This window comes from Hippopotamus amphibius, chromosome 1, assembly GCF_030028045.1.
Source record: "Hippopotamus amphibius kiboko isolate mHipAmp2 chromosome 1, mHipAmp2.hap2, whole genome shotgun sequence".
Classification (NCBI taxonomy): Eukaryota; Metazoa; Chordata; class Mammalia; order Artiodactyla; family Hippopotamidae; genus Hippopotamus; species Hippopotamus amphibius.
The window spans coordinates 673,205-692,760 of record NC_080186.1 but is presented as its reverse complement, the minus strand read 5'-3'; the positions used below and the strand labels follow the sequence as shown (position 1 = coordinate 692,760).

The 19,556-nt window shown below is 54.6% G+C and overlaps 1 protein-coding gene across 5 annotated transcripts in view; it reads left to right on the top strand.

The window, feature by feature from the left end:
• Positions 1 to 18,744, top strand: part of GNB1 (G protein subunit beta 1) — a 78,525-nt gene extending 59,781 nt beyond the window's left edge. For 4 of the 5 annotated variants that reach the window (XM_057750155.1, XM_057750123.1, XM_057750145.1 and 1 more), the window contains 8 exons: positions 504 to 610; positions 4,430 to 4,493; positions 5,566 to 5,728; positions 13,109 to 13,175; positions 14,594 to 14,795; positions 15,401 to 15,617; positions 16,716 to 16,831; positions 17,052 to 18,744. In XM_057750155.1, the coding sequence (XP_057606138.1) occupies positions 504 to 610; positions 4,430 to 4,493; positions 5,566 to 5,728; positions 13,109 to 13,175; positions 14,594 to 14,795; positions 15,401 to 15,617; positions 16,716 to 16,822 (927 nt within the window). In that variant the 3' untranslated portion in view covers positions 16,823 to 16,831; positions 17,052 to 18,744. Of the gene's footprint in view, positions 1 to 503; positions 611 to 4,429; positions 4,494 to 5,565; positions 5,729 to 13,108; positions 13,176 to 14,593; positions 14,796 to 15,400; positions 15,618 to 16,715; positions 16,832 to 17,048 lie in introns of all 5 variants that reach the window. The other variant, XM_057750130.1, reaches the window with a different exon arrangement.
• The last annotated feature ends 812 nt before the right edge of the window (positions 18,745 to 19,556 follow it).

Genomic DNA, 19,556 nt, shown 5'->3' with positions numbered 1-19,556 from the left:
GATACGTTAAAGAAAAGTTAGACGGCATAGGATCACCTGCGTTTTGAGTCTCAGGTGCTCTTTGGATTGTACTTTTTTTTAAAACCCGTCGTGGTGGTGCGGGTGCTCCGTTAGTCCACCCAGAGTCGTCAGCGGCAGGTTTCATATGTTGCGGCGCGCAGGAGGAGTGCGTGTACAGTGCTGTGCCCCGAGCGACAGAGCGCAGGCTAGATGCCGCCGCCGTCCAGCTCAGCGCACGGCCTGGGCTTGGGACGGCCTGTGAGCCTGGGGCCGGTGTTAGGTTGTGATGCAGGCGGATGAGGCTGTGATCCGGGGGAAGAGCAGCCTTCGAGGCACTGGTGGAGGCAGGAGGAGCTGGGCTGGGTGGCCAGTTAGGGAGACGACAGCGTGTGGCGGGGAGGCTAGGGCAGTGGGGCCCCCGAGTGGGGTGGGTGTGAGGGAGAGGAGCCCTGGGGGAGCGCAGGTGTCACATGGTGCTAATCGCAGTAACTTTTGTTTTTAAGATCACAAACAACATCGACCCCGTGGGGAGAATCCAGATGCGCACCAGGCGGACGCTGAGGGGGCACTTGGCCAAGATCTACGCCATGCACTGGGGCACGGATTCCAGGTGTGCGGGGCGCAAGCAGGCGCGGCGCCGGGCATGTGCGGGGCGGGGGGCTGGGCACCTGAACTCACGTGGCTGTGGTTTGTAGAGAAAAAATCAGGCATTTGTGTCAGAGGTGCGAGCAGACCAGGGCAGCAGCGGCAGGCGCCCGAGCTCCGTCCGTGTGCCCGCCTTGGCCAACCGCGTGCCGTCACCTCTCCACCACCGTCCCCGCCTCTTTGTCCCTCTGGCTGCACAGCTCAGCGCCCGTGTCACCTTGGGGAGCTGACCTGTCCTCTCTGTGCTGTGGCTGCCCTTCTTTCCAGCCTGCTCCTCGTGGCCTCTTGGCCACAGCCTCTCCTGGTTTCGGGGCCCGGCTCAGAGATCAGAAGCCACTCCATGCGGTGTCGGGAGGGTTAGACCAGCGACGCGTGTGTCCCAAGGTTCCCGCGTGAGTCTGACTAGCTGTCACCGCCTCTCCCCGCCCGTCTGCCCACCCCCTTTTCTTCTAGCCTCTCATTCTTCCTGCCCTGAGTGCTGCCCGCATTCTAGGTGGCTCTTCTCCGTCGCTCTCCGGGTCCTGTCCTCCCCCCTGCTGCACCCTGTTTCCCTTGACTTGCAGCAGCATTGACGTGAAATCCATTCAGCTCTCTTCTGTCCCTCTTCCAGAGGCGACTGGGGAGTCTTTCTCCACTTTTCCACCCAAATAATTAAGTATAAAACGCTGGGTGACTTTGTGACTGTACCATGTTCTTTCAATGATGGTACTTCAGATGCTTTTCTTAGAGGAGCATTTTTTTCATGTTTAATTGTCGGAAAATAATTTTCTGCTTTTGGTTTTTTTTCCTTTATTCGTGAAATTGTCTGCTTTAGAGCGTCAGCGGCTACAGAACAACAGATTCTATTTTTCGTTTGTTCTGTACAGTATCCTGTATAATTCCGCATGCAGATGAGAGCTAACTTAGATTATTTTAATGATGGCGGTAATCAAAAAAAATAAAAACGTAAAAACGAAAAATGCCCTTACTAGTCAATCCACCTTAGAATTTATTATCAAAAGTAGATGGTAACCGATAGTATCTGACTTTGGGGGTCTTCCCTCCATTGGTGGGAACATCAGTGTCCGATTAGACAGGACGTTGGATGGATAGTGATGTGTCGCTTGTGCCCTGAGAGGTGACCAAGAGTTGCATTCAGGGAACTGAGGCAGGTGTGTGGCCAGAGCCGAGGTGATGAGGAGGGGGCTCGGGATGCAGGGGGCGGCAGCACCAGGTCTCGCCGGCATCCCAGTCGCCGCCTCCAGGTTTTGCGTTCCCTCTGGTGAGACACGAGCTGTGACCTGAAAGCTCTGTGGTCGGAGGGGCAAGCGCAAGGGCAGGAATACGCAGCTCCGCGTTCTGGGTCGTGGTCACCCCTAGAGCAAGGGGTGACGCGGGGACCCAGGAGGGGCTGCTGGGGAAGGCGTGGGTCTCGTTCTCTTTCTCGGGCAGTGTAGTGGATACCTGGGCATCTGTTGTTTAGCTGTTCTTCAAACGACAGTTATTTTTATGATGCACTTTTATGAGGGTTTTATCTTACAATCATAAACAAGGAAAACAAAAAATGATACCAAGGAGGACCTTTGCTATCCAGAGCCCTTCAGAGACTTTTTTTTTTCCTTTCTAGATAGCTGTGTTTTCTGGGGAGGTAAAATTTTGCCTCTTGAAAGTCCAAAAAAAGTTTATTTTTATTTTGGGTATACATTTTGCTTAAGGCATCTTCATAAACAAAGGTTATTTTACAACCTCTTTTCATGACTCAAGGCTGTAATTTGGGAATGCCAGTTATTTGATCATGTTTGTATAATTCTTGGATGCTCTCAAACTGTTACATGAACTAATTAACAGTTCGTGTTTTACAGCCACAGAGATGCCCACAGTGAGCTTTGTGTATACGCATGTGTCGGTACATGTTATGTATGTGTTTATGTTTGTCAGTTGTAAGCATGTTGTAAACATGAATGTAAACATTGTAATATATTTTTTATACCTAAAGTCTACTTTTTAATAACATTTGAGAGTCTCTTTCAGTCACCTGAATTAATGTTAAACTTCTCCCCTTTTTGAAGTCTGCCGAAGTGTTGTTATTGAGAGCGAAACCCACTAAGCCCACTAGGCTTGAGAGCCCTCCCTCCTTGGAATAAGCAAAGGGCCTGAGGCCTTTGGAGCTGGACCTCTATTTGACCTCTATTTTCAGTGTCCTGGAGCCTCGGGCCTCCCCCTCGCTCTTCCCTCAGTGTTCTGGGTGGGTGGCGCCTCGAGGGAACTGAAAGCTGCAGGAGGCAGGAGGGACCCAGGTCTCCAGCGGTAGTCCTGCAGGGGATTAGGGGTGTGTCTCCTCTCACCTTCTGGAGGATCAGGGGCTGCTTCATGTCTCTCTAGCCCTGGGCGCGTCAGCAGATATTAAGCTTTCTGACCACGAGACTCTCCAGAGGTGACCCTCCTGGGGGATGAGCTTCTTTCCATCAGCTCTGATGTTCCATCCAAAGCCCAGCAGAAATAGAGCCACAGAGGGACCCTGGTTGCATATGTGGGGTCTTTCAAGTGCCTAATATGTGTATAACGGCACTTCCATGCAGGGATTTGGGTTAAGAAATTGCATCTGAAAAATAATGGGATTGAAGCCCGCACGTAGTTCGGTTCTGGGACCGGTTTTGTCACGCGGTGCGGGGAGCATGTTTGCTCCCTGCCACGTGCACCGCTGGCCCCTGTGCGGGGCTCTTGTGTGGCAAAACCTAGAGCTTGATGCAGCGCGTCCGTCGTCAGACACGCGTGACTTCATCTCCAGGCTTTGATTGGTTCAAGAAGCCAGATTTGTTTGTGGCTGAAATGGTTGAGACCTGTGTTTTGATAAAATCTCTAAGGTACAAACGCCCTGTGATGTACCCCGTGACAGGTATCTCTGCATGGGGTTGGGGGAGAGCCTTCTCACCATTCCTAGAAAACAGCACCGTCTATAGAGCGGAGTTCCTTAGGATATCTTATGAGTAGCTGTGGTTCCCAGAATTTATTCCCACTTGAAATTCCTTTGCCCATTAGTCATGCGTTCCTTTTGAAGTTTCCTGTCTTTTTTCTGCAAGTACAGAGAAGGCACCTTTTCAGCACACAGATCCCAACCCCAAACAGCTCCCGTGACCAGAGCACGAGAGCTGCCACACAGACGCTCATGGCAGCCACTGGCCTCTTCTGTGGGGGCAGCGCATTTGTGCTTCAGAGTGCCATCTCTTTGCCAAGCAGATGGAGAGGGAGTACCTGCTTAATGTTTCTAGGCAACTTGGAGTCCCATTTTGGCTCAGTCTGGGAAATTTTCATGGGGTATTTTTGGTGAGAAATGTCTCATAAATTTTGAATATCTAAAAACTTATTAGTCCTTTATATTCAGGCTTTCTGTATATCAGGATGGAACAGAAAATTATATACTAAATGTTTTCTACCACTTTGACCCATGAGAGAGCTGTAGGTCTCAAATCTGATTTATGGTGAACAGAAACCAAATGGAAGCAGTTCTAGGAAACCAGCTTGTCTTACCTGAGCAGCAGAGGGGCTGTGGCCGGGTCTGCACCTAAAGACGAGCACCATTGAACCCAAACTGTCATCTCTGCGAATATTTTCTTTTCATGCTTTCAGAGTTGGTCTAACAATTAGAATTAAAAAAATTTTTTTGGCTTATAGATAAGTGTGCTTTGTCTCAAGCACATGCAGCATTGAAGGATGTCACACGTCACTCGCGTTGTGTGTTCATCCTTGTCTTTGGGCACCCGTGTTGCTGTGGTATTGATGGTTTGCTTTTGTCTTTTTTCTCCAGGCTTCTAGTTAGTGCCTCACAGGATGGTAAACTTATCATCTGGGATAGCTACACCACAAACAAGGTAGGGGCTGCAAACTGACCTGGGAAGGGCGGGTGTTTAAACGCTGGGTTCACTCATGTAAAACGTGTAGCAGGAGGTGGGGGGAGCACAGGGAGTTTCGTGTTTAGTGTGAAGTCACACGGGGCACGTGGAAGCCCAGTCGCATGGCCGGCACGCATCACCAGTGCAGCTGGGCCAGTACAGTGGTGCTGGGTCTGTCATCTTGACAGAGCAGGTGAGGGGAGTGCCGTCTCCGTGTTTCTAGGAACCTGGAGTCCAATTTTAGCTCAGTCTGGGAAATTTCATGTTTTATTTAAAAATACAGAAATATACCTTTTCGTTTAGTTACCAGTTTTTATATGAAATAATCTGAAAGATATTATACTTTGAAATAAGAATTAAATTATTTTAAAAGTTTAAGCCAAGGTTGTATCACATTGAATGAAAAAAGTACTGTCATTGTTCTAAACGTGTGTAAGGAACAACGTTCAGTTGCATTTTACTGGAGAATACCAAATGTGTATAAAGAATCCAGTACTTACAACAAATCTATCTCAAAGGTGTGTGGTAGGGTTAATTACAGTAATGTCTAGTTTGGTGACTTTACTAAAAATACTTTTATTTTGTAAGTGAATTGTATAGCCATTTTGAGAGGCCAGTGAAATGTTTTCCTCTTAATGTGTAATTTTGATTCAGAGGCCACGCTGCTATTACTGAAGTGCCTACCTAACTGTAAGTTATGACTTCAATAAAATTACATTTGGGAATTCCCTGGCAGTCTAGTGGTTAGGACTGAGGGCCCAGGTTCAGTCCTGACTGGCTGGGGAACAAGCTACACGGTGTGGCCAAGATAAATAAGTAGTTAAAACAAAACTCTGTACTAAACTGGTGTACAGCAGTGGCTTTCTCATGAAATTATTACTTTATCTGACTGGCCACACATATAAAATGTTTTCAAAATAATTTTGGCCATTGTTTTGCTGTGTCACCTCCTGTGCAGTGAAAGTCGAAGACTAAGAAGTAGGATCATAGCGTTGGTCGTTAATGCTTTTGACCTTGAGTGTGCTTGCGTCACGTGTGTTCTGTCCTTCAGGTCCATGCCATCCCTCTGCGTTCCTCGTGGGTCATGACATGTGCATATGCCCCTTCTGGGAACTATGTGGCTTGCGGTGGCCTGGATAACATTTGCTCCATTTACAATCTGAAGACTCGTGAAGGGAACGTCCGTGTGAGCCGTGAGCTGGCTGGACACACAGGTACCGTTCTCGTCCGGAGCCGCAGAGCTGTGCACGTGTGTGCCTCGCGTGGGGTACATGTGGTGGGTCCTCACCTCGTCTTAGTCATTGTGTAACAAGATTGGCTACAGTCATGACCAGAGATACTCTGAAAGTGAAATCAAACACAGGCTTCGAGACACCTTTACCAGTAAGAAGCTTTCAGATGGAAGTCATGGTAGCGTGCCGTTTTCAAGGATCTTGGAAACACAGGTTGCTCCGTGACAGCTGGCAGCCAGCTCTCTTTTATGTTAACATCATGTGGTTCCACCTGCTGCCTCCTCTGAACCGCCTTCCATCTTGAGCACCTTTCCACAGGGCCTCTTAGTGTAAACATACATGTACATACGTGCGTCTCTAGACGCGCGCGCGCGCACACACATGTATTTGTCCACATGTTGATACGTCCTTACTGATCTCTCAACGTACTTCATACGGACGAGCTCTCCTGTTGCACAGCAAGCAGAGCGCAGTCCTGCAGGCTGAGTTCTCTTGGACGTGGCCAGCTCTGAGCGTTGGGTGGTGTGTTACTTTGCCTTCTGTTTGCTTTGGGGTTGCTTCCTTCTTAACTTTCTAGCTTCTTAAGGTAGAAACTTAGATCTTCCTACTTTTTCAAATATAAGTGATTAAAGCTATAAATTACTCTCTGAGCATGGCTCTAGTTATATTATCATTCAGTGGGAAATATTTTTAATACCCTTTTGATAACTTGTTATTGATTTCTGACTAAATGCCATTATGTTCAGAGAAGATGTGTTGTACCGGTTGAGTTTTGCACGTTTCTGGAGACTACCGTGGAGCAGGTGATCTGATGCCGCACCGCGTGTGCTCAGGGTCCAGGCTGAGGGGCAGGTTCTCAGTGCGCTTATCAGAGCAGGACTTTGACGCTGGTCCCATCTTCTGTGTCTTTAGTTTCTTTCTGTCCGTTGCTGAGGCAGGGATGGATCTCTCTCTCTCTCCCTTCACTCTGGGGGGTTTTGCTTCGTGGGTTTTGAGCTCTGTTAGTAGGAGCGCTTCTGTGTGTGCCTGTCGTCTCCCCGATGCACAGACCCCCTTTCTCTCTCAGGACCGTCTTTGTCGGAAGGCCGGCTTTATCGCTGCTGCTGCTGCCACGCCGGGCCTCTCAGACCGACCGTCTGCACGGCGTGTTTCCCTCCCCTTCACTGTGCTCACGTGTCTCCAAGAGTCGCGTAGAGACAGCGCACAGTGGTCCTTTCTTTGTGTCCACGCTGAGTGCTGCTGCCTTTCCGATAGGACAGGCTGCGTTTTGTTGCGTGCGTCGTTGGTGCCGTGGGCTTTGGCCTTCCACTTTCTGATGTGCTGTGCTTTCCTGCCTTCTTTTGGGTGACTTTATTTTTTAGAATTCTCTTCTCGTTTTATCTGTTGGCTTTTTTGGTTACCTCTTGGGGGTTATGTAGGGATTACAGTGTACGGTCACACTTTTCTGTGGTGTACTCGGAGTTAGAGTGCACCCATTTGTATGAAGTACAAGAATCTGGAGCCAGAAACGCCCGTTTCCTGCCCTCCCTCCTGCCTTATGACGTTGCCGTAGGTATTGCATCTGCGTGTCTTACCAGCCCCCACGGTACATTGTCACGGTTTTTTCTTTAAACGGTCTTGGCATCGGAAGAAGTTTGAGGCGTCCTTTCCCTCCCCCCGCGCCCGTCCTTCCTCCTCGGGACGTGAGCTTCCTTCTGGGCTCCCTTCAGCCTCACGCACGCGCCTTCGTGTCTCTCGCAGGTCGTGCAGGTCTCCCGGCGGTGAATTCTCTCCATTCTCATTTACCTGAAAATGTCAATTACCCTTCATTCTTGAAGAATATTTTTGTTGGATATATTTAATTCTGGGTTGGTATTATTTTCTTCTAGCGCTTTAAAGATTTTTGTTTTTGTAACAGTTTGTGATGTGCCTTGGAGTGATTTTCTTTGCTTATTGTGCTTTTAGCACCTTGAATGTGTACCGTTTTGTCTTTCGCTACATTGGGGAGATACTAGAAGCCCACTCTCTGTCCTTCGTTCCTCTCCTCCTGTACTCCAGGGGGCCCCTTGGGCTCCTCCGGTCCTGTTCTGGTTTCTTCCGTCTCCCGCCTCCCCGGAGCTGCCCTCCAGCGCTCGTCACGTCTGTCACCTCCAGTATGTCGTTAAGGCTGCCCAGCACGCTGCTTACGTCAGACGCTCTACTCCTCCGTTCTAGAATTTGTTTGCTTTTTAAAACACAGTTCTTATTTTTCTGCGGAGATTTCCTGTCTTTATTTATTGTGAGCGTGTGAGGGTCCTTGAGCGTCGTTCCCAGAGCTGAGCTGCCTTTAAGTTTCCCGCCTGCCCGTTCCAGCAGCTGATCCCTTGAGGCTGCTCTTGGTGGCCCTTTTCTCTTGAGTGTGGGCGACAAATTTCCCCACATCTTGGTCCATCTCGTGACGTTGCCTTGTGTCCCGGGCCTCGCGGCTGTCGTGCTGCGCAGACTGTTCTCCTGAAGCCCTGCCGCCCGCTCCCGTGGGGCTCAGCAGTCTTGCCTGTGTGGTTCCGACAGATGTTGGGGGAGCAGGTGCGTGATTTTCCAGGGCCTTCTGTGGCTTTCTCCTTTCTAGGTTTTCTTCTTCCACGTTCCAGCCGTGGTTGCCCAGAACCCTGTTCATCGGCTCTTCAGGCAGGTTGGGCCTAGAGACCTGCCGTCTGAGGTGTGGCCGGGTGGCTGCACAGCCCGGGGAGCGTGCTCCCCCGGGGGCCTCTCTCTTCTGCCAAGTGCAGGCTCCCCTTCAGTGTGTCTGCCTCTGCTTCCGGTGCTTTTGGGCTTCTGTGTTTGTATTTGTCCAGAACTTGTAGTGTTTCTGGGGGAGGGTTGCTCCCAGGGGTGGGAACCGCCGCCCCCGTTCTCTGAGCCCCGCCCTTGGGAGCTGGGGCTTCTGTCCTGGGAGCACGTTCCTGAACGACTTTGCTTACAGCCTTGATGCGCTCACGGCCGTTAGAAACACATTTTGTGTATCAGTCTCTTATCGTCAGACGCAGTGTTTGAGCTTCATTTTTAATTAAATATTTTTAATTCTTTAACACTTAATTTGCTGAAACAAAAAAAACTAGTATTAGGGAGAATGTTTTAGAAATTTTGTTTCCTTCATGTATCATAAAATTTTACTTCTTGGGAGTTGAGTGGTGGTGTTTTTTGTAAACATTTGGCCTCTTAAGAGTGTTTATGACTTTCTTCAGACGTGATGCATAAATCAGCTTCACACCAATGCAGGTTAGACTCTGACAGCTTCAGACAGCCTCCCTTTAGTCCGGGGGTGAAGGAGTGAGCGGGGAGCGGGCCCCACAGGCTTGGGGACGTGCGGTCTGTGTCTTGTCTCTGCCTGGTGACGCTCTGGAGCGGCGCCGTGCCCGTCACTCAGGCGTCTCTCTGAGCCTCCGTATGAGAGCTCTTGGTTAAGCCGTGGTTGGGACACGTTATCCCAGAATCCTAGAAACTCATCACAGACCCCCGACCCCCCGACCACCCCCCCGCCCCGCCCCGGCGCTCGTCTCAGCAGGCTCCCTGAGCCCTGGGAGGGTCCTGGTGGAGCGAGGGCTCAGCGTCGGCCGCGAGGCTCTCGATGACCCGTGCTGAGATGCTGTTGTTTCCGTAAAATGCGCCGGCCCACACGCGGCAGACAGAAGCGTCTCTGTTGAGCGTCGGCCACCCAGGCTTTGGGAACGCTGGTGGTACTCGAGGTACTTGAGACAGCGGACGTCAGGTGGTGTGCTGTCTCCTGGTGTTTTGCCCGTTCGTCCCTGTCTTAGGAGTAAAGGACGCCCTCAGGGAGTGGTCAGTGGAGCGGGTTCACAGAGACCGAGACAAGGCATTTCTAGCTGCTGTGAGTGTGTTACAGGTAGAGTAAGACTCTCCCAGTGCTGTTTCGGTGACAATAATAATTACAAAGGCGTTAGATTATATATTTGAGAAATTAGTAATTCCCTAAAACCAGTTGTCCTTTCCTCACCCTCCCATCGCCGTGCAGACACATTTCCCCTTTCGGAGAGCACCGTGGTCAAGAGTTCAGCCATTTTGCTGGGGGCGACGTGGCTGCCTCTCCTCCTGCCAGAACCCCTCGCGGTGGCTAAAACTTGGTTTTCTCGTTGTGCCTGCTCTCTGGGCTGAAGGCACGTGTGAGCACAGCGGACAGGCCCCCTGGCCGGTTGGTTGCCGCTTTCCTGACAGGCGCCTGCAGGCTTGGCTGTGGGAGGAAGACGTCTCCGCGGCTCTGCTCGGGGGCCCCTGCGCTGCTCCCTGGCCTCTGTTCTTTGGCAGTTGGTTACCGTGACGTGGATGTTAGGCTTTTCGTGGCCACAGTCTGGGCAACTCGGGTCCCAGCTGCTCACGTCCTGACCTCGTGGACTGCGCTGCCGGCTCCGCGCCTGGCAGCGAAAACCCCGCCTCCCAGCCAGGCTGCAGCGGGTCGCAGGCCTCTCCCCGGGGGTGGCGGCGGGCTCGCCCAGCCTCCGGCCTGAGAGGACGCACGGACCCCCGGGCGGGTGGATGCGCCGGCCTGCTGCTCTGTGTGAGCTCATCTTCGGGCATCAGCAGTTTCTAGGTTAGTCTTGGGGGACTGTCCTTGGCATTTCCTCACTTGCGGACCGTCAGGTGACCTAGTTGTGGCTTTCCTTTCCACGGAACTGCTCAGAGAACGCCGCCTCTGCTCCAGCCTCCGCTCCCCTGCGCGCCGCCGGGCTTTCCCTCCCCGCCCAGCCCAGCTGAGCCCGGGTGGTGCCCCCCACCTCCCCCGGGTGCTGGCTGGGCTTAAGACTGGCAACACGATTCACCGTAGAACGTTGGGAAAGTAACTTTTCTTCTTCTGTGTTTTTAACTTATAATCCCATCCGGAACTGCAGTGCTGTCCTACGGAGCTGGAGAGGTTCCGCCGTAAGGTGCGGTGATGTGCCCCTGACGGCAGATGCTTCGGTAGTGTCACTAGTGTGCGCGCTGCGGCCATAACCTTGTCCTTGTGGAGAAGGGACTCCTCAGGCCCGCGGCCGTCTTCTCGGGGCGAGTTCCCTTGGCTGAAGCACTTGGTCCAGGGCGGCATGGGCAGCGGCCACGCGGCCGTGCGCACCCGCCCTCGGCTTTGCTGTCTGGGTCTGCGGCCCTCCCGTGTCTGCCTCTCGGGCCCAGGTTCCCGCCCCGTGACTCGCTCTGCCCTGAGACCATCCCCTCCCTCCTGTGCGGTCCCTGCCCCGAGCGCCTGCCCTGCGTCACGTCACGCCTCCTCTCCTCTGGCCGGCCGCCAGCTTGTCTCTGCGCCGGGCTGTCCCCAGTGCACCCGTGTCCCGTGGTCTCCGTGAGGCCTTGGCACCCGCACGCTGGGTGCCTGCTGTGGTCAGGGCCTGTTCTCACTGCTCCTCTGTGGGCTTTCGAAAGGCAGCAGCCCCCTTCCTGCTGGGGTCTGTCACTCGCGCACGCGCACACTCACACTCGCACACTCACTTGCACACACTTGCACACTCGCTCACCCAAAGTGATATTTGGAGAGGGTTGACCCTTGAACACACGAGTTTGAACTGCACGGGTGCACTTACACATGAGGATTTTCAACAAATGCAGCACCAGAGCTCAGGTGGGCTGACCCCGGCCAAGGAGGCCGAGGAGCTGTGGTCACGAGGGCCGAGGAGGCCGGCACTCCAACCCCCGTGTTGGTCCAAGTCAACTGTGCCTATTTTGAAACTTAGGAAACAAACACGAGAGCCACCCCAGTGCTCCCTACACGCAGTGTCCCAGGGCCCGTGAGCGGGCTGGCTCTTCTTCTTCATCTGCGCGTCTTGGAGTCTTAGCGGTGTTTAAGATGCCCAGGTACCATGTGTGGTTTGTAGACTTGGTCATTTCCCACGGCCCGTCTCGTTCCCAGGGGTCAGCCTGCTGACATGTGCTGATCCCCTGAGGCCCCAAAGAGGCCAGAGCGAGTCGTTGGTGCTTGAGAGCCAAGGCCATGGCATCCAGCCTCTGGTTCTTGGGGCAAGAGGCTCATGGGCTCTGCGTGGCTGGACCAGCGCCTGCACGAGGTGGGGCAGAGGTCATCTTTGAGGTCATGTTTCTTTGTGACATTGCCCTAGGAGTGCCCCTGTCTGGCCCAGTGGTGCTAGGGTCTCCATGACCTCCTCCCTGGCTGCTGTGCTCACAAGGCAGACGGGCTCGTGCTGTGGTGGCAGGTGTGAGGGTCCCAGGGCTGGTTCCTGGAAGGCTGGCTCGAGCGAGGGGGAGGGTGTGCCAGGAAGTAAGTGCTGTTCTCGGAGAGGAACTGGAGCCGAGACTCAGCAGAAAGAGAGCCTGGGGCCCTGGGAGGAGCCCCTCAGGGCAGCTGAGGGCGCCCCGTGTGGTCCCAGGTGTGCTGTGGACGTGACGTGGCCTCCAGGAAGCACCTGACTGCGGGGCCTTGTCTAGGCACATGGTGGATATTTTGAAGTTGTCGTCTCCCTCTGTTTTTCGTGGGAAGACAGTGCAGTAACGTGTTAGGTACATGCTTGGCCTTCCCAGTGTTCTTACACTTTCCACAGCAGCAGCCTTTGGGGGGCCTGCTCTGTGTGTATCTTGTCTTTGATGTTACTGGTTCACACAGCGTCACACGTGGCTCTGGTGTGGCCTGGGAAGACCCGGCAGGCATGCCTCTCCCTGGCGAGAGCCCCAGCCCTCTGGGGTCAAGGGCTGCTCTGCCACCGCCCCCTGGGCCTTCCAGGGGCAGGCGTGCTTGCCCTGCACATGCAGTTCTCGGGGTCGGTTACACTAAGACCAGAGCAGAGGTCATGGTGAACAGGGCTGATTCAGCAGAAATCACTTGTAGGTCTTTGCAAAATGCATTTTCTTTGCTTGGCCGTTTTTTATTCCAAAAGCTGGTCCAGGCCGGGCGTCCGTCCTCAGCAGCGGCGCTGCCTCGCCTCCCGGTGTTCGCCGGGGTGGGTGGGGGTGCTCGGGAGACAGCTGTTTCCACACTGACGTGCTGACTGTAGCACTTGTCCCGTAGGAAACAAACCTGCCCCCACACCCTGATCTCTGGCTCTGGCCCCTGCAGACCCTCCACTCTCTGCTCTTCTCCACACGTCTGGAAGGGCAGAGAGGACGGGGCGCCGTGCCCACGCCCACCCAGAGTCCAGTCCTCCAGGCACAGAGCTGCGCGGCCCGTTGAGGCTCCGGCTCTCGCCCGGCAGGGTGTGCGGTCTGTGCTGCTTGGCTTCTCTTTCCAGCACACGAGGCGGGCGGCGGGGTGGGGGGTGGACACGGCATTGGCCTCCCCTTGCTGTGGGCCTGCCCGCCAGGGGCACTCTGCCAACGTTGCTTTTCTGTTTATAAGCTGGTAGAGTTGGGGGTCGAAGGCTGGAGCCATTGTGTGGGTCTCTTTTCCAGGTTACCTGTCCTGCTGCCGTTTTCTGGATGACAATCAGATTGTTACCAGCTCTGGAGACACCACCTGGTGAGCACCTGAGCCCCAGCGCCGCCTCCCGCCGCGCGCCACGGCCCGTAGCTCTGGACAAAGGGAAGTCCTCCACCTGCCCGTTTTAGCTGGAAAGGGCCAGGGGCTTCAGACACGGGGGGCGGTGATGGATGGGCGAGTTCACGGTGCTCTGTGTAGAGGTTAAAGCTCTACGTTCAATTTTGAACAACTAAAACCTGATTTTAAAACTACCGTTTTCCGTGAGATGCCCGCCTTTCTGTCTCCCCCTGCACGCTGCACCTTCCAGGCGACGTGCGCAGCCCTGGGGGTGTGGCTGTGCGCAGTCCCTCTCCTCTGCGAGCCCTGCCCCGCTGGGGGCTCTGAGCACCGTTTAAAACAGCAGCTGTCACGGTTTCATGTTAATTACATCAAACTTCTTAATTTTTAGAGTTTCGCTTTACTTATGGATAGAAGAACACGTAAAACTCTGTAGTGTTTTCACTTGTGGCACCAAAGCACATTCTTTTTAAATCATCAGATAGTTGAGTCATCTTAGACGTGAACTGTCCTTGTGGGATTTTCTGGTCCTCTGAGATGTGACGTGGTGGCCAGGAGCCAGCAGGCCACGCGGGAGGACTGGGGCGCCCCGGCCGGGCCCTGTCTTGTATATGCATAGATTCACCAACGATTTATAATGTCTGGACTGTCAGTTGGGGAGGAATTTCTGTGTCAGAAAATATTTTCGAAAGCTTTTTCATTCACGAAGGATGTTTCTCAGCCTCTGGGAAGGTGTGGCTTCCTTCTGCCGTCCCTCAGGCCCTAGTGTGGGCCCACAGGCTTGGATTTAGAGGCCGGGCCGAGCCAGGTTTCCTGCAAGGCCGACACGAAACAAGCAGCTTCTGTGCCGCTGCTTCCGGGGGTGAAGCGCAGGAGCAGCATATGCTGTCCTTGCGGCGCTGCGACGTCTCACCTTCGACGGCCCTCGTGTAGCCACCCGAGCTGACAGCTGCGGGCCCCGAGCTGCGCTCTGCCGCTGCAGAGTGACCCCAGTTACGGGCCATCGTCTCTGTATCCCAACCGGGGGGACCCTGGAGGGCACAGAGCTGGAAGCAGCACGGAGTGTGTCTTCTGTCGTGCGGCAGCCCAAGCGTGCGACCCAGCCCCTGAGCGTCCCTGTTGAGGGGCACGCAGTCTCCCTCTTTTGTCGGTGTTTGAGGTGCTGTGGATTTCAGTCAGGTTGCAGTCACCGTGTGGCCCGTCGGTGTGCGCTCACCTGGGTTGCGTTTGCTCCTCTGCTTTGTTTCAACCCTTCTAAATAAAGTCACGTTTACAGGGTTTAGGTTTGTCTTAGGTAAAGTGCAGACGTTTATTGCAGTCCTGGGGGGTTTAAAGGATGGTTTGTCACGTGACCGGCCTTCTGAGCAAGTGGGGTGACTGCTGTCGTTGCTCTGCGCCAGTGCCCTGTGGGACATCGAGACCGGCCAGCAGACGACCACGTTCACTGGACACACCGGGGACGTCATGAGCCTTTCACTCGCTCCGGACACCAGACTGTTCGTCTCTGGTGCTTGTGATGCTTCAGCCAAACTCTGGGACGTGCGAGAAGGGATGTGCCGGCAGACCTTCACTGGCCACGAGTCCGACATCAACGCCATCTGTGTGAGTTGGGGTCCGAGGTGTGGGTCGGGCCCTGCGCAGGCCGTTAGCAAGTTAGAGTTCTCCTCGGGAGCCTCGGGCTGCGTCGTCGTCAAACTTGAAAATGTTTTCAGGGTTAGATGTTCTCTCTTTTCTGTGCAAATACAGTTGAATGGACAAAAAGTCCCTGTGGGAGACTCAGCTGTGACTTGATCTGTCCTTTCGAGGCCCGGCGTGCTGGTCTGGGGGTGACCAGTGACTGTGTCATGTGGCCTCCCCTCCTCAGGGAACAGGCTGTGCGGGCCCACTGGGCATGGTGGTCGAGGGAGCCTGTCCTGGCCCCGGCACCCTGACGGGCGGGCCTGGCCTCGTGAGGGGCTGTCCTCCCTGGGCCTGTTTAGCCCGGTGGCCTGCGGGGACCGGCCCTTGGTCACGGCCACGCTCCTGCTGCCCCCTTGGGAAGGTGAATGGTGAAGGGAAGGTGGCTCCTTGGGGAGGACGAGCACATCTGCGTCCCCCAATCCCCCCTTCCTCCCACTCCCTGCGCTGTCAGGCAGGTCACGGGTCCACGTTTCCAGTGTTTCTTTCTGCGCATTTGCAGACTGTCTGGGTTTGCTTTCTCTTTCCAGTTCTTTCCCAACGGCAACGCGTTTGCCACCGGCTCGGACGACGCCACCTGCAGGCTGTTCGATCTCCGCGCGGACCAGGAGCTCATGACCTACTCCCACGACAACATCATCTGCGGCATCACCTCCGTCTCCTTCTCCAAGAGCGGGCGCCTCCTGCTCGCAGGGTACGACGACTTCAACTGCAACGTCTGGGACGCCCTCAAGGCCGACAGGGCAGGTAGGCAGGCGCCGGCCTCGCCGTGTCTCCAGCGCGGCCGGGACACACGTACGCTGAGAGGCGTGGGCCCGTGGCGTGGCCTGGCAGAGGGGTGAGAGACAGGCCGGTGGCGCCTGGCTGTGTGGCCCACGGTGGGCAGGAACAGGCCAGCTGCTCGGTCTTCACGGCCTCCCTCCCCTTGTACGTGGTGGAGCACGGATTTGGGCAGGGGGCCCCCGGGAAGCACAGACTGGAGCTCACACGTGAAAGGGAGGCATGAGGTGTGTCGTCAGGTTGTGCAAAAGATGAGCACTTGCGGTGCTGAAGACGGGCACTTGGGTGCATGAATGGATGCTCACGCGGTGTCTCGGTGCCGGAGGAGGGAAGGGCAGGGAGCGGGGCTGTGGGCCCTGGCTTCCCGCGCTGGTCGAGGCCTCTTGCCTCCCCCGTGCCCCCGGGGTGCCCCCAGTGCCTGCTGACCCTCAGGAGGGCAGGAGGTGCGCGGGGCCCTCTGAGAGGAGGCCTCAGTGGCCTCTGGAAACACGTGGAACATTCTGGTTGATGGTCATCCGAGCGCTGATGCCTGAGTGTCGACGGGACAACCCCATCGGGGCAGGCGGGTGTCCCTGTGTGGTGTCCCGAAGGCCCTCCCTCGGCGTCTGCACCCGGCCTTCTGTGTTCTTTGCCCTGCTGCAGGCCCCGGGCGTCACGAACAAATGAAGAACTGCCCGGGGCCTTCACTCTTGCGCTCTGTTTCTGTTGTGCTTCCTGGTCCGTTTTTTATCTGCACTCTTTACCATCAGGAGTCGGTGCAGGAGGCCCTGGACTGTCGAGTGCGCGCCCTCCCGGCGTGCGTGTTGCTTGTCGTCGTGCTGTGTTGGTGACAGACCTGTTGCCAGGTTCTCCCGCGGCTGTGGGCACGTGCACCACGGGCGAGGAGCGCGCTGGCCTCTCCTCGCCTCGGACAGGAGTGGGCATGGGCTTCTGTTTAGCTCCCACTTGACCAGTCTTCCTCTCCTTCCTGGTGTCTTTTCCTCGCCACAGAGGCCTGACGGGGACTGAACCTTGGGGGCTTCTGGGTCTGCTTCTGGGGGTGACTGTGCTGTCGTCTGCTCCCAGGGGTCTTGGCTGGGCACGACAACCGTGTCAGCTGCCTGGGGGTGACTGATGACGGGATGGCCGTGGCGACGGGGTCCTGGGACAGCTTCCTCAAGATCTGGAACTAACACCGACAGGTGAGGGAGCAGCCCCGCGCCCTTCCCCGCGTGCAGCTCTCCGCGTCTCCCACGGGCTGGGGCTCTGGGTGAATTTGGGTGCGGCAAGCGAGCGCTGGCGTCGGCCTGGAGCTCGTCCTGTGCTCTCCGCCGCGCGCGGGTGCGGCCATCCCGGCGGTTGTCCACCTGCACCGGGGTGTTCCGTTTCTCTTCACGTTTCTCTAAACTCTGTTTAAAGCAGCAGGTGGACGCCGCGGTGACTGGAAGACCATTCCAACCTTGGAGCGTTACAGTGATAGCATTTCCAATCCACCCCTACTAACGCGGACGCCCTGCACCCCTCAGAACTTCAAAAGGGCAAGACCTTTTCCCTTCACTTATTGCTGAAACCAAGAGCACAATTCCCATTAAGAGAAGAATCTCTGTGCTGTAAACGAAAACAAATCGTGCATTCCTTCCGGGACCATTGTCTTTGTTTTCTTTTTTCTTTATTTCTTTTCTTTTTTATTTTTTGTCTTGAATGAATTTAAAAGGAAATACTATAATAAAAATGTTAACCAGAAGGTAAACCTGAGTGTAATTGTGAGACAGACACACCTTTTTACTATTTGAATTCTAGATCCGTGATCCTGTTCTGTGATGTTCATGCAGAACAAGTTGAGGACTTCATCTTGTAATTGATTCTAAATTTCAGATTGCATTCGTAACAGAATTTTGGAAACACTCATCTTTCCTTCTTAAAATATATTCCTTTCTGTTCAGTAGTTAAACAGAGAAAGAGGGTCTAGTGCAGCCTCTCTGAAATTGTTGATGATGTAAATTTAGTCCCTAGTTTTTTTACTTTTCGTCTCGTGTCACATGCTTGTTGTGTGCACACGGCATAGAAGGATGCCGCTGAGAAGGCGGGGACCCGCGCCCGCGCCGTGGATGACCAGCGCACGCGGCCGAGCCCCTGGCCCGCCCTCTCTGCCATCTCAGTTCACTTTCTGATCTCACCCTGGTCTCCTTGTGAAGGAGGGAAGTCTGTACAACAGCGCGACACTACCCTGTGCCCCACCCCTGCCGTCAGGAGCCTCCGTTCTCCAGAGAGGCGCCCGTCCTGTGCTTGGATAGTCAGTCCCTTACTTGTGTATGAAACAATGTACAAATCAATGTTTTGAAAATAATGATCTCAAACTTTCTAAGTTAAATTTTAAAAAATTTGATCGTTTGCCATATCGGGTGGGTTTACTCTTAGAATCGCATGCTGTAGAAATGCTCAAAAGTGCATACAGGACTCAGTCCTTAGATGTTCTTTTTCTTTTAAGAAATAACCTCTTTAAAGTTGTAACCGTTGCTCCTCTGTGCACACGCATCGCATTGGAAGCCGTGCAGTTAGCGGCTCTACATGCTCGCCTAGCGGGATAATTCACTGTTTCCTTTATTTCTTTAAAAACAAGTCCTGTTCCAAACGACCGCTGTTGGATTGCGGGGTGGGGGGAGGGGGGGTGGTACAGGGAATGGAGACCCCGGCCTCCCTTTGTGGATTCCTCGCGGCCTGGCTCTCCCGTGGAACCAGCCTTTTGCACCGAGGCAGACCATCTTTCTAACACGCAGACGTCCCTGGTTTCGTGCGCGTCCAGCGTTGAGCAGCGGCGTTGGGACGGCGCGGCCTCCTCCCCGCAGCAGGCTCTCCTGTGGAGGCAGCAGCGGCTTCTCCATCCTGTGTGTGCACCATCCTGTGTGCCCGCGCCCTGGACCCGCAGAGACTGGGACAGGCACCCCCCCCACCCTCCACCCCCGTCGGCGCCTCTGTAGAGCTCTCTGCACCCTGTCCCTCACCTTTTGTATTTAATTTTAAAGTCAGTGTACTGCAAGGAAGCTGGATGCAAGATAGATCCTATATTCAACTGTACTGTTATTTAAGATGTAATAAAGCAGTTTGACATGAGGGACTTGGGCGTGGCTGCTCACCTGTGGGGCCCTTTCAGTGTCTGGAGGCACGCGCCTTGTCCCCGTCACAGAGAGTCCATGAAAGGCAGCCCACCTGCCCTGGCCCGTCGCCACCCAGACCGCGGTCCTCTCGCCCCCAGGCGGCGGCGTCTCCCGAGCGGCTGTCCTGCCTTGCTCTCCTCTTCTGAGCCTGTGCCCCCACTGGGGGCCCCTCCCTCCTCTCCTCTCCCTGAGATACGAAGGGTGTTAGTCCAGAGACGTACTTCCCTTCAGACCAGACACTTTTCATCTTCGTCCGAGTGAAAAGAACGGCACCTTATAAGAAAACATGAGCATCTGCTCCCCACACAAGAAGCAAACACTTCAGTGCGTGTCAGGAGAGCCCCTCACTCCACCTCTGTCCTGGGACCCCCGCCCTACCCGCCCTGTCTTCTTGCTGAAGGACACAGTTTTTTTTAGTCTTAAGTGTTCCGTTAGGTTATGAAAGGGAACTTGGTAATCCCCGTGGGTCAGGTTCATAACTAAGTGAAGACCGCCCTTGGCGGGAAGTATTGCCTCCTGAGGGTCTCCAACTGTCAGGAAGACACCGCAGCGGAGCCTCCTGGCTTTGCCCATGGGGAGGCGTGGGTGGGACTGGCATGTCTGCGGGGATCTCTCCTGCGAGGACCATGGGCGCGGTTTCCGGGTGACTGACAGCCTGAAGTGGGGTTCACCTGGTTTCAACCTCCTCCCGCGCTTCCCTCTGGAATAAATCTGTCGTTCGTACGTTATGACATTGCTGGCTGTCTCAAAATGCCAGGGAGCATCTAAGGTG